Consider the following 14965-nt stretch of genomic DNA (forward strand, 5'->3'; position numbering starts at 1 on the left):
TTAAGAAGAACTAATATTTGTTCAGACGCTAATCTATACAACGTAGGCTCGGAGAAAGGAAACCAAATGAGAATAACACATAGCAGCATACATGATGACAGGATCCAAGATTACTTCGCAACAAACTTGATTCCACATTCCTCTTTGGGGCGACAAGTTGCAGAATCATTCCATTCGGGAAGAGGAAGACGATTGATCCTTTTGCCCTGCCCGTCAACCATGGTAATATCAAACCGCATCATAGCATAAACGACCACAAGTTTCATACTCAACGTCGCAAGTCGCTGGCCTTTGCAAGCATGCTTTCCCGCACCCCAGCCAATAAATGGTGTTTCCTTTTCAATTCCCCGAGACGGATCCCAGCGAGTTGGGTCCGGGTAGTAGTTCGGGTTGAGCGCTGTATCCGAAAATGGGTAAATAACGAGAGACCCCGAGGGGATAACGTATGGCCCGATTGTAAGATCTGGGCCGTGGTTCTTTCGCACTGCTGTGTATGGCTGCGAGGTGCGCAGTGTTTCGCGTATACAGAGGTCGAGATTGGGTGTTTGAGATTCCCAGGCTGTGAGTGGGATTTCCGAGAGGGCTTGGGCGAGGGTGTTCCCAGAGAGAGAGGCTGATGAGGGCGTGTGGGTAGATATAAAGGCTCTGATCTCATCTTGAACATTTGAGGACCAAGTTGGGTCCGAGGAGATTTGCATGATTAACCATGTTACTAGAAGGAATAACTATCAGTGTTGTTATATTCGGTGTGAACATCAAACTTGCCTATCGTTCCGGTGGCACGAGATCCAGCTAGGGATAATCCTAATATGCACTTTGAGAGAGTCAGAACCCTGATGAAATTACTCAAAGAACGGAAATATGGAATACATACCCCAAAGATTTGGATTGTACCATCTCCATCATCAATCATCTGCTGTAGCATATCATCCCTCTTGATTCCGCTCTTTTTCCTAGTGTTAATGGCCTCTTGGACAATTCTGTAAACTTGAACAGAAGTAAAGAACTTGTAGAACAAGGCTGGGCCAGGTAACCAAGGCAACCAAGTTGAGTATGGGTTAGTGATAGAGTCGATAGTGTCGACAAGTGACTTGAGACGAGCTGAAAGCACCGGGTCATTGGCGATATCAAATGAAGCAATTCGCATGACCAGTTGAAAGGTGACCTTAGATAAAACCAGATGTCTCAGTTTTCTCTACTAAAGATATAAGTTAGATACACGCACCTCGTGAAGGGAAGAGCAGGGATCGAGAATATACTCGCTACCCCACGCGTCCATTTTACGCTGGCATTCGGACAGAATCAATGGAATCACTGTATTATCTTAGTCAATCTTCAAGCTCGAGAACGGAATAGACTAACACTTCTGAAGATTATCACTTCGTTGAATCGAAGCCATTCGTCTGACTACGCCGCCAACTTGATGGGGATCAAATTGAGCAGCGCCCTAATGCAAGAATTTAGTTGTTATGAGACCGAAGCAATCACCGGGGTCTTACACTGCCCATCATGATTGAGAATGTATCATGTAAGCCGAGACCCTTCTCCTTGAAGAAGATTTTTCGGCCTTCATTCCCAGATAGAACAATGGCGGTATGTCGGAACAGACTGGTCTGATAGATAGAAGATGATGTAGTCTTGAAGCCATCTTTGATGAAATCAAACCTCTTCTCAAAGAACAACTGGGTGACCTTCCAACCAGGCAATTGCAAGCGCGGAAGGGAATGGCCACTCCGGGGCGGAGATGCCACTGGCACGTGTAGTAACTTATACAACAAGGCAGAAAGTAGAAGAATCACCGAGGTCAAGCTACCCAAATATTGAAGAGTAGACGAGCCATTGCAGAAAGCAAGTACCAGTCGAGTCAAAGTGCTCTGCATTGTGATGACTAGAAAGAAGTTACAGAATTGAGACTGGATAAGATAGTCCCCAGAAAGTCTTTATACCCCGGAATGATAAGGCCGAAGCGGGGGAGCTCAATGACGACAAGTGTATACGCCTTCCCAAAGTGGAATAATCCAATGATAGCGAGCCAATGACCAAATCTCCATTGCTCCTTCCCTAAATGTCGAACTTGCCGGTTCCAGCCAGCGCGAGTCAACTGATTCGCACCTTCCCTGACCTACAGCTCATGAACTAGCCTATTCAAGTATATCTTGGACTCGCTGTTGGCTGTTGGCTATGTTGTCAGCATTAGCGCCATGCATACCAGGATTTAGATTAAAGCGGATCGCTCAGGCGGGCCGTTGATGCTAATCAGGAGGCTTATACCCCCATTTTATTTTGGTATGTCATCATTTCCTCAGAGTCCGGAGTTGACCGAGTTCTGATGCCTACATTTCGGGGTCTCTAGGTTAGCTCAGGCATCCATGGCTTTGCAAACCCTACTGATATAGTCGACCCATGTAATGATTATGGAGAATGATTATAGGCAATTTCAGAGCCCATTTAGCACCGAGCATATAAGAGCAAATTAGATATTCTTTCCATTATAGAAATCATGAGGCTTACAAGGCTGAATTTGAATAGTCGAGGCGTGATGAGGTGCGTGGTCCTTGCCTTAGCCATCTAGGATCGATATGCGAAACCTGCTTTTGTATGCATGCTTCCTGACTCCTTCCTAATTAGGCCCTTCCACGGTGAACCTGGGGATCCCAAGGCTGTGGGACCAATAAACGTCTGATTTCAATCCCGAGGTCATTTCGTACCAGAGTTCGAGAATCCATTTTATAGAACAAGATCTTACTATTCTGACTATCATCCTGTCGACCCGTATGTCTAACTCATATTTTGGCTTGGTGATAATCTATAACTTAAGCTCATTTCTTCTCAACTGACAATCTACATAGGCTGAGATCAATATCAAATTCACTTCCTATCAGGTTGCATTTACTGTAGCTACAATGGCATTATAGAGGCCAGAACCAACAATGACTTTGTGGTATACTCCGATTGGCTGTATTCTAGTTTGCATACAAGCGCATCCATTCTATGCCTATTCCGCGCTGTTGGGTGGGTGCGCCACCATGCACCTGGGGTCCAGCTGATTGGGTTCGGACGTTGACCGAATATAAGATAATCTATTATGCCAATCCTTTATGCAAAGCTGCCAACTAGAGTAGTAGAGGCGACCAATAAGAAGAAATACTAAGAAAATAAAATTGAAGAAAATCAGCATTTATTCTCATGATTCTCAACGACCAAATCACAGGAAGCCGCCGCCTCCATACAAACTGCAAGCAAAAGCACCTAGACTCGTGGCATTTCTCGAGAAATTGCAATTCGGACTAATCCTTCTGTGAGGGGGGGTTACATTGGGATATGACTTCCAAGTCTGTTCATTAGAAATACCAATATGTCAGAGTAGTTCTATAGTTCTATAGTAAAACAGAAACAAAACGATCTAACTAAGGACATTACCCCTTGAATCCATCTCTTCCAATGTAGACCAAATGTCACTCCATACCCTTCTGATCACGCATTAAATCCCACATCCTGAGCCTTGACCAATTCCTCCCTCTCATAAAGAACTTCCGGTCGAACATCCCTCCTCAACAAATACCGCTGTACAAAAACCCCAATTTGTCTCAACCCATACTGCGCATGGAGCCTCGTCGGCACAGAAAAGACCTGATCCAACTCCTCAAGCGTCTTCCCCTTCGTCTCAGGCATAAACAAAAGCACCATCCACCACCCAACCAAACACCAGCTTGCATGCCAAGCAAAAGCCCCCTGTATTGTAAATGCAGCGCGCAGCGACGGCCACGTCACGGCCAGAATGAAATTGCAGAACCACATGGTCGCCGTGCCTAGCGCCATGCCGTACGACCGCATATATAGCGGGTATACTTCGGCTGTGTATGTGAATGGCACGGGGCCCTCGCCGGGGGAGTAGACTACGCCGAAAAGGTATGTTCCTGAAGCGATGCAGGCGAGACGTGCGTTGTGGCTGCTCTCTGGGATCCAGAAGCTGAAGCCTGTAAATAAAAAGGCCATGGACATGAGTGGGAAGGTGAGTAGCAGGAGATTGCGTCGGCCGAATGTGTCGATGGTGTAGATTGCTGGTATTGATAGGAGCCAGTTGATTAGGCCCTAGCCTAATGAGGCGGCTAGGGTAGCTGCAGGAGAAAAATTGGCCTAGGGCTTATTATGTTAACTATCTGAAGAGGAAGGAGGATTGATGGATTGGACTGACCTCGAGAAATATCTCGGAAGAATAGTATGAGATAACGTTCACACCGCAAAACTGTTCAAGTTAGTACTTTGCAATTACTGCTGTATGTTTTGCGAAGATCCACTCACCTGCTGCATAAACATAACAATCTGAGACGCCAACATCGCTCGCCGATTTCGCGGGACTTTGATAAGTTCCAGCAGCTTGTTACGCCCAAGCTTCATCCTATCCTCAGCCTCTAGAAGAGTATGCATGTAGTACAGGTCACGAGCTGCCTGAATTTTATGATTCCGCAGCACACAGATAGACCTATAAGCACGGTGATACTGCTTCTGGCGCATATACCAATGCGGTGACTCAGGACAAGCAAAGACAAAACAGCAAACGACCAGAGGCGGGAACATCGCCGAGGCCATCATACAGCGCCAATTCAAGCCGACGATGACGGTCGAGTCGACATTGTAGAAGATGAGGTCCGACGCATAGCCAACCATAATCCCAAACGCCGTCCACACATGCCACTGCATGACCAACGCACCACGGATGGACGGTGGTGCTGTTTCGGCCGCGTATATCGGCACAGTTGCTGACTTGGGGCCGATGCCGAAGCCTAGCATGAATCGTGCGACGAACATCGCCCACCATGTTGAGACGAACCCCTGCCAGAGACAGGTAATCGCAGACAAGCAGCATGCTATGAATATTGTACCTCGGCGCCCGAACCAGTGGTTGAATGGGACTGTTAGCCAGGAGCTGATGAAGGCGCAGCAGAGGTATGGTGCTGAATTTACTAGACCGACGAGCCAGGCACTCCGAGAGGATTCGTCGCCGATGCCGAATTGGTGTTTGTAGAATATCTGGGCTCCGTTGACGACCGTCTGGTCTGATATTGTCACCAGGGTATTCCTCAGGGGCTTGGAACTTCTCGGGCTGAATATACTTACCCATTCCCTGGACTGTAGCGGATAAAGAACACAGTGTAATGACAGCATACATTTTCCATGGCTGTGACCAGCGATACGTGAGCTCCCGGTGCAGTACTCCCTTCTCCTGGTTTGTTAGACCAGTCACATTGGCATATTGTTCTGGGCACTGTGCCAACACAGCACCCAACTCGAAAGCGCGGATATCGGATTCGTCGCCCATCTCGTGGAGCTCGGCTAATGTGCGCCCCTGATTCCGCAGTTCGGTATGGCTGAACCCAGCCAACGGATTGGAGAGTTTGGCATTGAGACTGCGCCGTGCTCGCTCGGCATCTGTTCCGAATGGCGCTTGTGGGACGACCTTCTCGGACAGCATGGTGGCAATTTTCTTCTTTTCTGGCATCTCTATTTTGAAGTCTATGGCCAAAAGGATTGAGGAGACGATGTTTGGTTTTACGGTTGGGAAGGACTGGGTTCCTGGGACAAAGAAACTCGAAAGCAAGCAAAACACATGACTTTAGGGCTCTTTCCTCTCATGAATGAAGTACATCAATGCAAATGCAGGAAGAATTCAGGTGGATCTTTTAAAGCACCTGTCAAAGAACGAGACATGAGGTTCAAGGTGGACTGAACTAATTGGGTATTCTTGAAAGTGGCTCATTGCAAACAAAGGATCATGATGTGCTGTTTACCCATTTCGGGCTGCGCCTGCGCGAGAAAGTCGAGTAGAATAAAGTCAAGTGGAATAAAGTGAAGAATGATTCATAGACTTGATGGAGATGAGTGGGAAGTACTACGATGTCAATCAGCACTTCCATCTAGGGCACAATCTTCTCCCATATTGATGACTAATCATGACTAGACCTCGGCTCTTTCCAAGGTTTCTTTCAACTTGGAGATGTTGAAAAAGAACAATACTACGAACTGAATAATGGAAGAAAACATATATGTTTATTAAAAAGGTATCAATTTCATTATAAATTAGGCCAGTTGTGAAAATCTGTGAAAATCTGTAAATCATATTAGCAATGATCTCATAGACTCGACAAGAGAAGAAAGTCAAGAGGCTCTGTCAGATAACATTTATATAACAATGTTTATCAACAATATAGTTCAGAACAGGTCTGTGTGAAAAGGTCACTCATCATAAGAGCGAGGAGAAAAAATAATATAAAAAGCACTTAAAACTCACATTCTGAAATTTTAACTATCCCGTCCATGAAATAATTCATCATATCGGAGACAGCTTGGCAATGTATGTCCTTGGAGAAGCTTGGCAAGCTGAACAAAGCTACAAGCTATGAGCTTGCCATGCACAACCACAAGGCCAATACGGCCGTTTTTGAAGAAAAACGGCCATCAAAACTAAAAAAAAGACAAGAAAGGTATTTGATGAAGAGGAAATGAAGGGAAGAAGAAAAAATGCGAGCGCCTTAAATAGTAAAGTGGATTGCGAGTTTGCACTGTTTGCACTCTAAAAAAAAAGTGGGAGCTGCAATTTGCCCAAGTCGATTTCTTTAGTTTTTGTGAAATTATTTTGGTGTACTGTGTGGGCAGATGAATATTTCCGTTATTGGAATCCTTTCTCAAAAATTATGAATGATATCGAGAGCCCCAGACTGGAGGAGCAACAGAGTAAGATCGTCCTCAGAAAATACCCCAAAAAGTCTCGACTAATCGATATCTACATTATACAGCTCCTACCAAGTCTCCCTTTGCAAATGTCCGTCCCGATGGTCGAGCCTTCAACTCTCCCAATTGGCGCATGAAGGTTGCAAGCCCAACACCATCGCGCACCAATGCTAGCCCGAGCCCGAGCCCCAACCCTAACCCCAATACCTCCCGCGCAGCCTTCAGCCGGCCCGGAGCGCACGTCCCCCAAGCGATTAACGATGGGCGCCGCCTATACGTCGGCAATATGCCATACACGGCCAAGATGGAGGATGTGGAGGCGCTGTTCATAGCGGCCGAGTTCCCTATGTATGCCTGCACCACTTGAAACCTGCTGGCCCAGCCGTGAATCGTCGTCAACTGAACAACCCCCGAAAATAGCGAGCGCATAGATATTGCCATTGATCCTTTTACCGGCCGGAACCCCTCCTACTGCTTTGTCGACCTACAGAGCAAGGAGCATGCCGAGCGCGCCATGACCGAGCTCAATGGCCGCGATATGCTGGGTCGCCCTGTCAAGATCAAGCCCGGTGTCGCCAAGTCTCAGGAGCGCACTCAGAACCCGCCTGAGCCATTCCGCATTGATCGTTGGCGCCAGCAAGAGAGACCTAGTTTTGCGAAGGTCAACAGTGACTCCAGCAACCGCGTGTACGTCGGTGGTCTGCCGCGCTTGACCGACCACGGGGCTGTGCAGAGCAACATCGAGCTTTTCTTCCGAGGATTCAAGGTGTAAGTTTGGATGGCTTGGGTTTCTGCTATCGTGTGATCAGTACTGATGCGCTGTGGTTTGCAGTGAGAATGTCAGCAAGGTCTTCGCTCCCCACCCCGCTAAGCGGTTCGATCCGGGCGAGCACTACTATCTGTTCGTTGATGTGGGTACTCCCGAGCAAGCCCAGAAAGCTATGGATACACTGAATGGTCAGCAAGGACCATGGGGTGGTCCGCTGCGCGTCCAGTTCGCTCGTGGTCCCAAGGATGCCTGATCTAAGTACAGGGGCTTACCTAAAAAAAGTATTATTAATAATAGGATGTGTCGCATTGTATCGCCCATTAAGCGCCATAAGTCTAATGCCACCAAGCCTACGTAGGTAGACTTGGAGAGCAAAACCGTTTCCTCGTCGAATTGGCTGTCTCGCTCACTCATCAGTCTGCGGCCAATTCTTTTCTTCTATTCCCAAAATTCTAAGTAATTAGACCCATTGGTCCCTCCATGATTATCTCCAACACTGTTCCAACACTGTCCGACTTTACTGGCCATAATACATGACTCGCTCAAATAGCATACAACTTGGTATAATCACAGAGCAGACCGCCGCTAACACCCAACCGGTAGTGGCCCAGAATCCAGCACCAAAAATTGATAACAAGGATATTCCATTGGACGTCATGATACGCCTCCTACTCTAGTTGCTCCTCCTGTATATTAGTGAGGGTGGAACAGACTCCTCTAGGAATAAAACCACGTGGTAGACCGAGGTTCACGCCGAATTGTTAGCCCGTAGCGGAAGACATAGGGCTTATTACTACCATTAGCGAAGGAGACATTTATACTGGGTGCTATCTCGATGAAGTTCAAATTCAAGGGATTTGATGTCATATATAGTATAATGCAAGTAAAAGACTCACAGTCTGTCATGTTCAAAGATTCTGACATTTTTGCACCTATTACTCCCTCTTCGTCGCAGACCAGAACTGCGTAACTGCTCGTCACATCAGCAACCGTCCTCACTCACAAGAAATTGGCAGGAACTCACCATAAGTGAACTTCAGCAACGTCTCTGGCTGCTCGGCATATAGACTGTCGATGCTCTTCCTTGACGTATAGTCCACATCGAACCCGAGCAGATCTGCCAGCTGGAGCACTTCCTCAGCGGAGAGCTGGAGAGCGGTGTGGCTGCCCCATTTTAGCGCTGCGTACATACACGTCAGCCCGAGTTCGGCGGTGAACGGATCACAAGAGATGCATAAATGTCAGTGTTCAAGGAAGGGAGGACAGTAACATACGCCCAAGATTGATCCACACCCCACCAGGCTTTAGTAGCCGATGTATGTTGCCCAAGAAATCAATCACGTTCTTGGAAATGTCGATGAAGAAGAGCGTGACGACGGCATCGAACTCACCGTCCTCGGGGAACATCTCTAAGAAGTCGCCCTCGACGAGCTTGACGGCCTTGTTTGGCCAGTGGTCCGGCACCGTTAGGGCGGAATAGCGCGAGGAGGGGTTGGCCTGATACGTCCATTTGGTCACAAAGGGCTGCAGGGTGTGCTGGTGCAGCGAGGTCGTATGGTTCGTTAGCAGGCGGTAGGCCAGGATGGAGCCGTAGTCCAGCTCATTGGCCGTGACATCGTACCCTGCACCGATGTGAGGTCGCGCCTTCCACTCAAGGAAGTAAAATAGACGCACCTATATCAGCGATATCGCTTGCCAGCCTGCCCATGCCGCTTCCGGGTACAAGTACCTTATTCCCTCTCCCGTTCCCGCCAAAATGTTGCTCAAGCCCATCCAGAACAGGCGGAAATACGGCCTGCCTCTCCTTTACGCCCTGTGTGCTCCAATCTCGCGAAAGATGCCCAAACGCCAGGTCCACAACTCCAAACTCCGCGTCTTCATTGTCCTCCAGTGCTCGTGGGCCGGTGTGGTAATCCTCTCTCGCAATCTGCGCGATCTTTTCCGAGAACCGGGCATTCACTTCGACCCCCTTCCTAGCTTTCTCGAAGTGTGCAGGATAGCCGAGCTTGTTGCTTATCGCCTTCTGCGCGGGTGTCTGCTTGGAATACCGCGCATGCTTCCGCTGGAGCACTTGCTCGGCGAGGAACGGATACTGCTCGAAGGAATTGATGCAGTGCGCCAGTCCATTGGGAAGGGAGGAGTATCTTTTCCTGGGTTTGGCAGGCTCGGCGGAAGCTTCGAAGGCTCCTCCGGAGATTGGTGCTGGAGGGGCGGCAAGCGGGGCGGTGAGCGGGGAGGTGAGCTCGACGTGAAGGGCTTCGGCGCGCTCGGAGAGGGAGGAGAGGAGAACTGCGATGTCGGACAACGAGGCAGAGCCACGGATAGCGAGGTAGAGGGGGAAGGCGATGCAGAGGAGGAGAGCAATGAAGCGGGAGATGTAGATAGAGGTGCGCATCGTTGTGCTTGTGGCTTCAAGATGGACGTGATTGAAGAGCGGGAAAGGCACCACGATACAGTAAGACACCGTGTAACTGAGGCAATTTAGGGCCAATTCGTGGCACTGGATATGTATGGCTTCAAGAACCAGCGAATTAAAGCATATGTCCCTTAGGGTTAGTCTCAAAGGCGGGGGTCTGCATAGGCGACTTCTTCCATCATGCACAGTAACCCGACTATTTCGGCTATCTTTAATACTGCAACTATCGCGTCCTGCTCGCTATCCCCTTCCTGGCTGAATTATAGCCATGGGCTGTTCGATTTTGTTCCTCTACGTACTCACCGTCCTCGCCGTCCTCCTCAGCGCCCATGCGCACGAGGAACAACCACAAAAGTGTAGCAAACTGCTGATACGCAAAGAATGGCGGACGTTGACGAACAGCGAGAAAGCCGAGTGGGTGGGAGCTGTCAAAGTGTGTCCTCCTTCGTAACTAACACGTACGGTACATTGCTTATACCGAGTAGTGCCTGGCAAACATACGACACGAACGGCTATCCTTGACGAAGGACCAGACGGTGCTTGAGGGGAAGAGGAGCCTATACGACGACTTCTCTTACTCACACGCATCAGTGGAGCACAGCGCGCATAGGAATGCCTACTTCTTGCCGTGGCGTGCGTTCCGTCCCTCCTTATCTTCCCCAGGCGCATACTTACATGAGCGCAGATCGCTGGTTCACCTACCTATTCGACACCTCACTCCGCCACACTTGCGGGTACAGTGGGCCAACACCATACTGGGACTGGTCGCGCGATCACGCGGACCTGTTCAACTCGCCAGTATTCGAGGATTCACCGGAGTACGGGCTAGGTGGAACGGGGGACTGCGATTCCTCCCCCGAGGCAGACTGTACCGTCACCACCGGCGCTTTTGCCCCGTCGACCGGCAACTTCAAGCTTTCCTGGCCGATCAAACACCCGCTGCGGAGGAATCTAACGCTCATAACCGGCTGGTACCCGCATGAGCTGCCTCAAAATCGCACCCTCGGCCCAGATTTCGTCCGTAACTCAACCGAGCAAACCACGGGCGACTTTTTTAGGTTCCAGCGCGCAATGACACTAATGCACAACCACGTACATAATTTCGTTGGGGGCGATTTGGCCGGAGACTGCCCGAAGACCCTGCCGGAGGAGGATTGCCAGGGCATAGCAGTCAGCTTCACGCCTAATGACCCACTATTTTGGCTGCATCATACGCAACTTGACCGGTTGTGGAGTGAGGTGCGCCCCCGAACCTATGATACCTCCCCGCTCCGTATTTCGGCTGCAGTGCAACGCTACTGACCAGTTTTACAGTGGCAGCGCCATCATCCATCCAATTTCGCCGCCTTTTCGGGCATGCCTCTAACCCCGCACAATATGACTGACCCACGCTACGACCTTGACGCGCACGCAGATCATAAGATGTCCTTCGACGTTCAGAGTGTGCCCGTGGCACCAAGGAAGGTGTTTGATACGGAGGGTTGGCCGTTGTGTTACCGGTATACAGACGAGGAGTGACGGGTACTAGACTAGACTAATACAATATCTTGGAGTTCAGTCACATCAGAGTCATATTCACTCGAGTTGGGTTCCGGCCCATCTGGTTTCTCGTTCTTGGTGAACGGAAACGAGGAAGCGAGGTGCCTTGCTCAACTAGTTCTACGCACATAGTTAGGTACTCTCCCAAACCCCAAAGAATAGTTGTCTAGTTCCATACGACGCATATTCTTTATATTCCCATTCTATACCCACTAGATTATTAACTCGACTCCTGAAACCTTGTATACATTTCTGGTGTCCACTCCTTATGCTGGTTTTCCATCCAATCATGCACCTGTCTCCAGTCCCGGCAGGTATGTACGGTCCCTCCGCCCGTAGCAACTTTATCCCCATTAGCCAATTTCATGTTCGTGCCGCCCGACTCTAGGGTTGTGTCAGCGGCGCAGAGAATGCCCTGCCGTAGGTAATGGAAGCAGTGCGCCGTATGGTCCGACCCGTCGTCCCCATTAACAAGCACCGCGCGTATATGGTTAAGGCAATGCATCTGGTGCCACATCGACACATCAAATGCGAAGTGCTCCTCCCCTAGAAAAACGAAACCCTTGCCGGGAGGGCGGATTGCGTTCCATTCAGCCGTGGCCGTGATGCCTTCCATACCGTAATGGGAGGGGTCGTCGTGGAAGGCGGCTTGGATGGTGCGGACCTTTATGGGGAGCTCACGAGGTCGGTCGCCGGCGAGGTAGGCTGCTGTGCGTTAGTCATGAGTGAGAGGAGAATCAGGATTATGGCGCACTGTATCCCCGCGTTCCGCGTATTAAGATGCGGAGTGAGAAGAAGAGGGCGCCCAGATTCAGGATGAGGCATACGCTCAGCGCTGCGAGAAGGCCGAGGTAGGGGCCGCTTAATCGGGTCACGGACTTAGGGAACATATTGGGTGTGCTTGTAGGGTGGTGCGTGGAGGGTAGCAGAGGGAGACGGGATTTTTTTCAGCATCAGGAGCGGGTTAATTGTGTCTAACACATCTATGGCCGTATCCGCTCTGGCTTGGGTAGGTAAGTCACGATGGTCCCGAAGACGCAACTGTCGAGATGCTCTATTCGCCAGAGTGTTTCTTCAATGAAGTGAAGACTGCCAGTAAGCAGAGAAGTACACGTAGTGCAGTTTGGGGCTCCACAAATAATCCTACCCTACTCCGTACTCATCACGAGAGATAGACACGGTGATCATCCTTGGGGCAAATAATGACGACACCCTGATTTGACTTCTTGCTCGCCAGGTGGCTAGTCAATGAATCTCGAGGAATTTCGGGTTATCGCGCCCCTCTTAGGACCAAATAGGTAGGTGGTTGAGAAGAGAAGTAAGAATTGTGGGTAATGCTTATCTCCACACTACTAGTCCTTCCAGGGCTGTGCACGCCCCACTCTCGCTTCGGTCCGAGAGTGGGGCGTGCACAAGTACGACCAACAACACATAGTTACTCCGCATCTATAGAGCATATCACATCATATGCATTACAGATTTACAATTACATGTAAGGCCTCCTACTCCTCTATTTTTAGTAGTGATCGTCGACCAGATGAGGGGACGATGTGAGTCGGCACTTTGACTCGGCACCTCTCTTGTTCTGTTTCGGATCGCAAACGCATAAATTCTCAAGGGCATAACGAGCACTGACAACATCTCAACGATCCACCTCTTCATCTCACACAACCAAAGCATCCGCTCGCTGCCAAACTCCAACAATGCATTTCACCACCCTGCTCAGCCTCGCCAGCCTCGGCCTGAATATCCTCCCTGTGCAGTCCGCAGCAGTTCCCGCCGCTGATTTGGCTCGCCGCGCCGGGCAGCCAATCAGCCGTGTCTACCTTCCTAACACGGTCGAGAAGAGGCACACCTACGGAGTGGATGAAGACGAGGCGCTCGAGAAGAGGCACACCTACGGGGTGGATGAAGATGAGGCACTCGAAAAGAGGCACACCTACGGAGTGGATGAAGACGAGGCGCTCGAGAAGCGACACACCTACGGGGTGGATGAAGATGAGGCACTCGAAAAGAGGCACACCTACGGAGTGGATGAAGACGAGGTCGTCTGAATACTGTTCGGCGGCGGATAAACAAAGTCTCGCATGTAATGAGGTTTTAAAACGTCTATAACATGTTCTACAGGCGGGCACCGCATTCTCTTCACAACTTTGTTACATAGCAGTATACATTATCAACAGAGTATATCAAGCACTATCTTGGCTATCTCTTCTGCATGTACATGTATTATGTCCAGTCTCTCTATACATTGTAAGGCGCGCTAGAGTGCCGTTGCGTTGCGCAATTGTACATTAAGATAAGAGAGGGGCGCAAAGTTGCACCTTGAGAAGCGTACTACACATAATAATTCCAGGACAAGACAGCCCTCCAGCCTGCATCTACAAGTACTCATCCGGCATCGGGATAAGTGTCTCATTGTTAGCCGCACACATAGCCGGATGTTCCTCCGGAAGAGCCTCCATGTCAGCCATCTTAACGTCGGAGCACTATCATTGCATCAGCATCAGCTCTACTGGGGCAAGCCAGAGCTACTGACATAATGTTCCACATTCCCCGTCTTCGGATCCCTCGCTTCGAAGTATATAACTCCCATCTCGTTGACCTGGGTCTGGAATGGTATCGTGACATTCACACACAGCTGTCCCGAGGGTTGGATGGGCACATCCTGCAGGATGATGTAGGGAAAGTCATCTCTCTTCCTTGGTACTCTATGTCGAGTATAGAGGGCCGTCACAAGGTCTCCAGGATGGCCGGAGAACGAGAGAAAACTACGGGAGCGGCGGGAGTATCGTTGGGGGTTATGCACTATCTCCCCTTCTGTGTATCAGCCTACGGTACTACTAGACCGGAGACAGAGGAACATACCGCAGAAAGGGTTGTACCAATCTATCTCTGGGCGGGCCTTGGGGTTTGGACCGCGGGTCATCCATGGGAACTGGACGTGGAAGCCGGCATGCGCGGCGGATGTGAGGTTGATGTTGATGCCGAGGGCAAGCAGGAAGGTGATTGCAGCGAGGAGGGAGGGCATGGTGGACAGAGGTCAGTGCAGCACGGTGTAGAGAGCGAGGGCAAGTTGAAGTGATCTCAGACGGTCTCACTCCTTGGCCGCGATGATCTGTTTGACCATGCAGAAGGACTGAGTTTCTGATGCATCGTAACTTTACTATCTATGGCAAAACTTAATCGGTCCAACACTGACCCAAACCCCGATGTGGTTCTCTGCTTTTAGATAATAATAAAAATCTTAGAAATAGTGTTTTTACAAATTAAGTTCGTAATACTAATTCAATGATATGGTCGAGATATATATATTTTTGGAAGTACCCTTTATATGTATGTCCCATAGAAAAGGTACAATTTGCATTGGACCCGCAAGATCCAATCCCCACTTCGGGCCCCCGGCGGGGCCCCGGCGGGGACCCGCCCCCGCCTCCTTGGCCAGCGATGACGAACGCACAAGGGTCCACTTGGCCATGCGGAAGGGCGGAGTTTCTAATGCACTGTAACTC

At 49.7% G+C, this 14965-nt stretch overlaps 8 protein-coding genes across 8 annotated transcripts; 3 read left to right on the top strand and 5 right to left on the bottom strand.

Moving 5' to 3' along the window:
* Positions 1-110: 110 nt before the first annotated feature.
* Positions 111-1880, bottom strand: LCP9604111_1670 (cytochrome P450; the record flags this gene model as incomplete). Its single annotated transcript, XM_039069062.1, has 5 exons — positions 111-725; positions 875-1165; positions 1226-1314; positions 1363-1447; positions 1500-1880. The coding sequence occupies 5 exons, from the start codon at positions 1878-1880 to the stop codon at positions 111-113; spliced, it is 1461 nt and encodes a 486-aa protein (XP_038931797.1).
* A 2212-nt stretch (positions 1881-4092) lies between these two features.
* On the bottom strand, positions 4093-5473 carry LCP9604111_1671 (uncharacterized protein; the record flags this gene model as incomplete). The annotated part of the gene is made up of 4 exons (XM_039069063.1): positions 4093-4137; positions 4196-4246; positions 4303-5057; positions 5119-5473. The coding sequence occupies 4 exons, from the start codon at positions 5471-5473 to the stop codon at positions 4093-4095; spliced, it is 1206 nt and encodes a 401-aa protein (XP_038931798.1).
* Positions 5474-6692: 1219 nt separating this feature from the next.
* On the top strand, positions 6693-7751 carry LCP9604111_1672 (RNA recognition motif domain-containing protein; the record flags this gene model as incomplete). The annotated part of the gene is made up of 4 exons (XM_039069064.1): positions 6693-6732; positions 6795-7077; positions 7150-7497; positions 7562-7751. The coding sequence occupies 4 exons, from the start codon at positions 6693-6695 to the stop codon at positions 7749-7751; spliced, it is 861 nt and encodes a 286-aa protein (XP_038931799.1).
* Positions 7752-8433: 682 nt separating this feature from the next.
* On the bottom strand, positions 8434-9893 carry LCP9604111_1673 (uncharacterized protein; the record flags this gene model as incomplete). The annotated part of the gene is made up of 4 exons (XM_039069065.1): positions 8434-8468; positions 8523-8678; positions 8773-9120; positions 9173-9893. 4 exons carry the CDS (start codon positions 9891-9893, stop codon positions 8434-8436), a joined length of 1260 nt encoding a protein of 419 aa, XP_038931800.1.
* A 289-nt stretch (positions 9894-10182) lies between these two features.
* Positions 10183-11432, top strand: LCP9604111_1674 (tyrosinase family protein; the record flags this gene model as incomplete). The annotated part of the gene is made up of 4 exons (XM_039069066.1): positions 10183-10347; positions 10400-10547; positions 10600-11153; positions 11229-11432. 4 exons carry the CDS (start codon positions 10183-10185, stop codon positions 11430-11432), a joined length of 1071 nt encoding a protein of 356 aa, XP_038931801.1.
* A 241-nt stretch (positions 11433-11673) lies between these two features.
* Positions 11674-12343, bottom strand: LCP9604111_1675 (uncharacterized protein; the record flags this gene model as incomplete). The annotated part of the gene is made up of 2 exons (XM_039069067.1): positions 11674-12158; positions 12208-12343. 2 exons carry the CDS (start codon positions 12341-12343, stop codon positions 11674-11676), a joined length of 621 nt encoding a protein of 206 aa, XP_038931802.1.
* Positions 12344-13156: 813 nt separating this feature from the next.
* Positions 13157-13507, top strand: LCP9604111_1676 (uncharacterized protein; the record flags this gene model as incomplete). The annotated part of the gene is made up of 1 exon (XM_039069068.1): positions 13157-13507. One exon carries the CDS (start codon positions 13157-13159, stop codon positions 13505-13507), a length of 351 nt encoding a protein of 116 aa, XP_038931803.1.
* Positions 13508-13834: 327 nt separating this feature from the next.
* LCP9604111_1677 (uncharacterized protein) lies at positions 13835-14484 on the bottom strand (the record flags this gene model as incomplete). The annotated part of the gene is made up of 3 exons (XM_039069069.1): positions 13835-13942; positions 13993-14270; positions 14322-14484. 3 exons carry the CDS (start codon positions 14482-14484, stop codon positions 13835-13837), a joined length of 549 nt encoding a protein of 182 aa, XP_038931804.1.
* Positions 14485-14965: the final 481 nt, after the last annotated feature.

The sequence above is a fragment of the Penicillium roqueforti genome, assembly GCF_015533775.1.
Source record: "Penicillium roqueforti strain LCP96 04111 chromosome Unknown scaffold_02, whole genome shotgun sequence".
NCBI classification, from domain to species: Eukaryota; Fungi; Ascomycota; class Eurotiomycetes; order Eurotiales; family Aspergillaceae; genus Penicillium; species Penicillium roqueforti.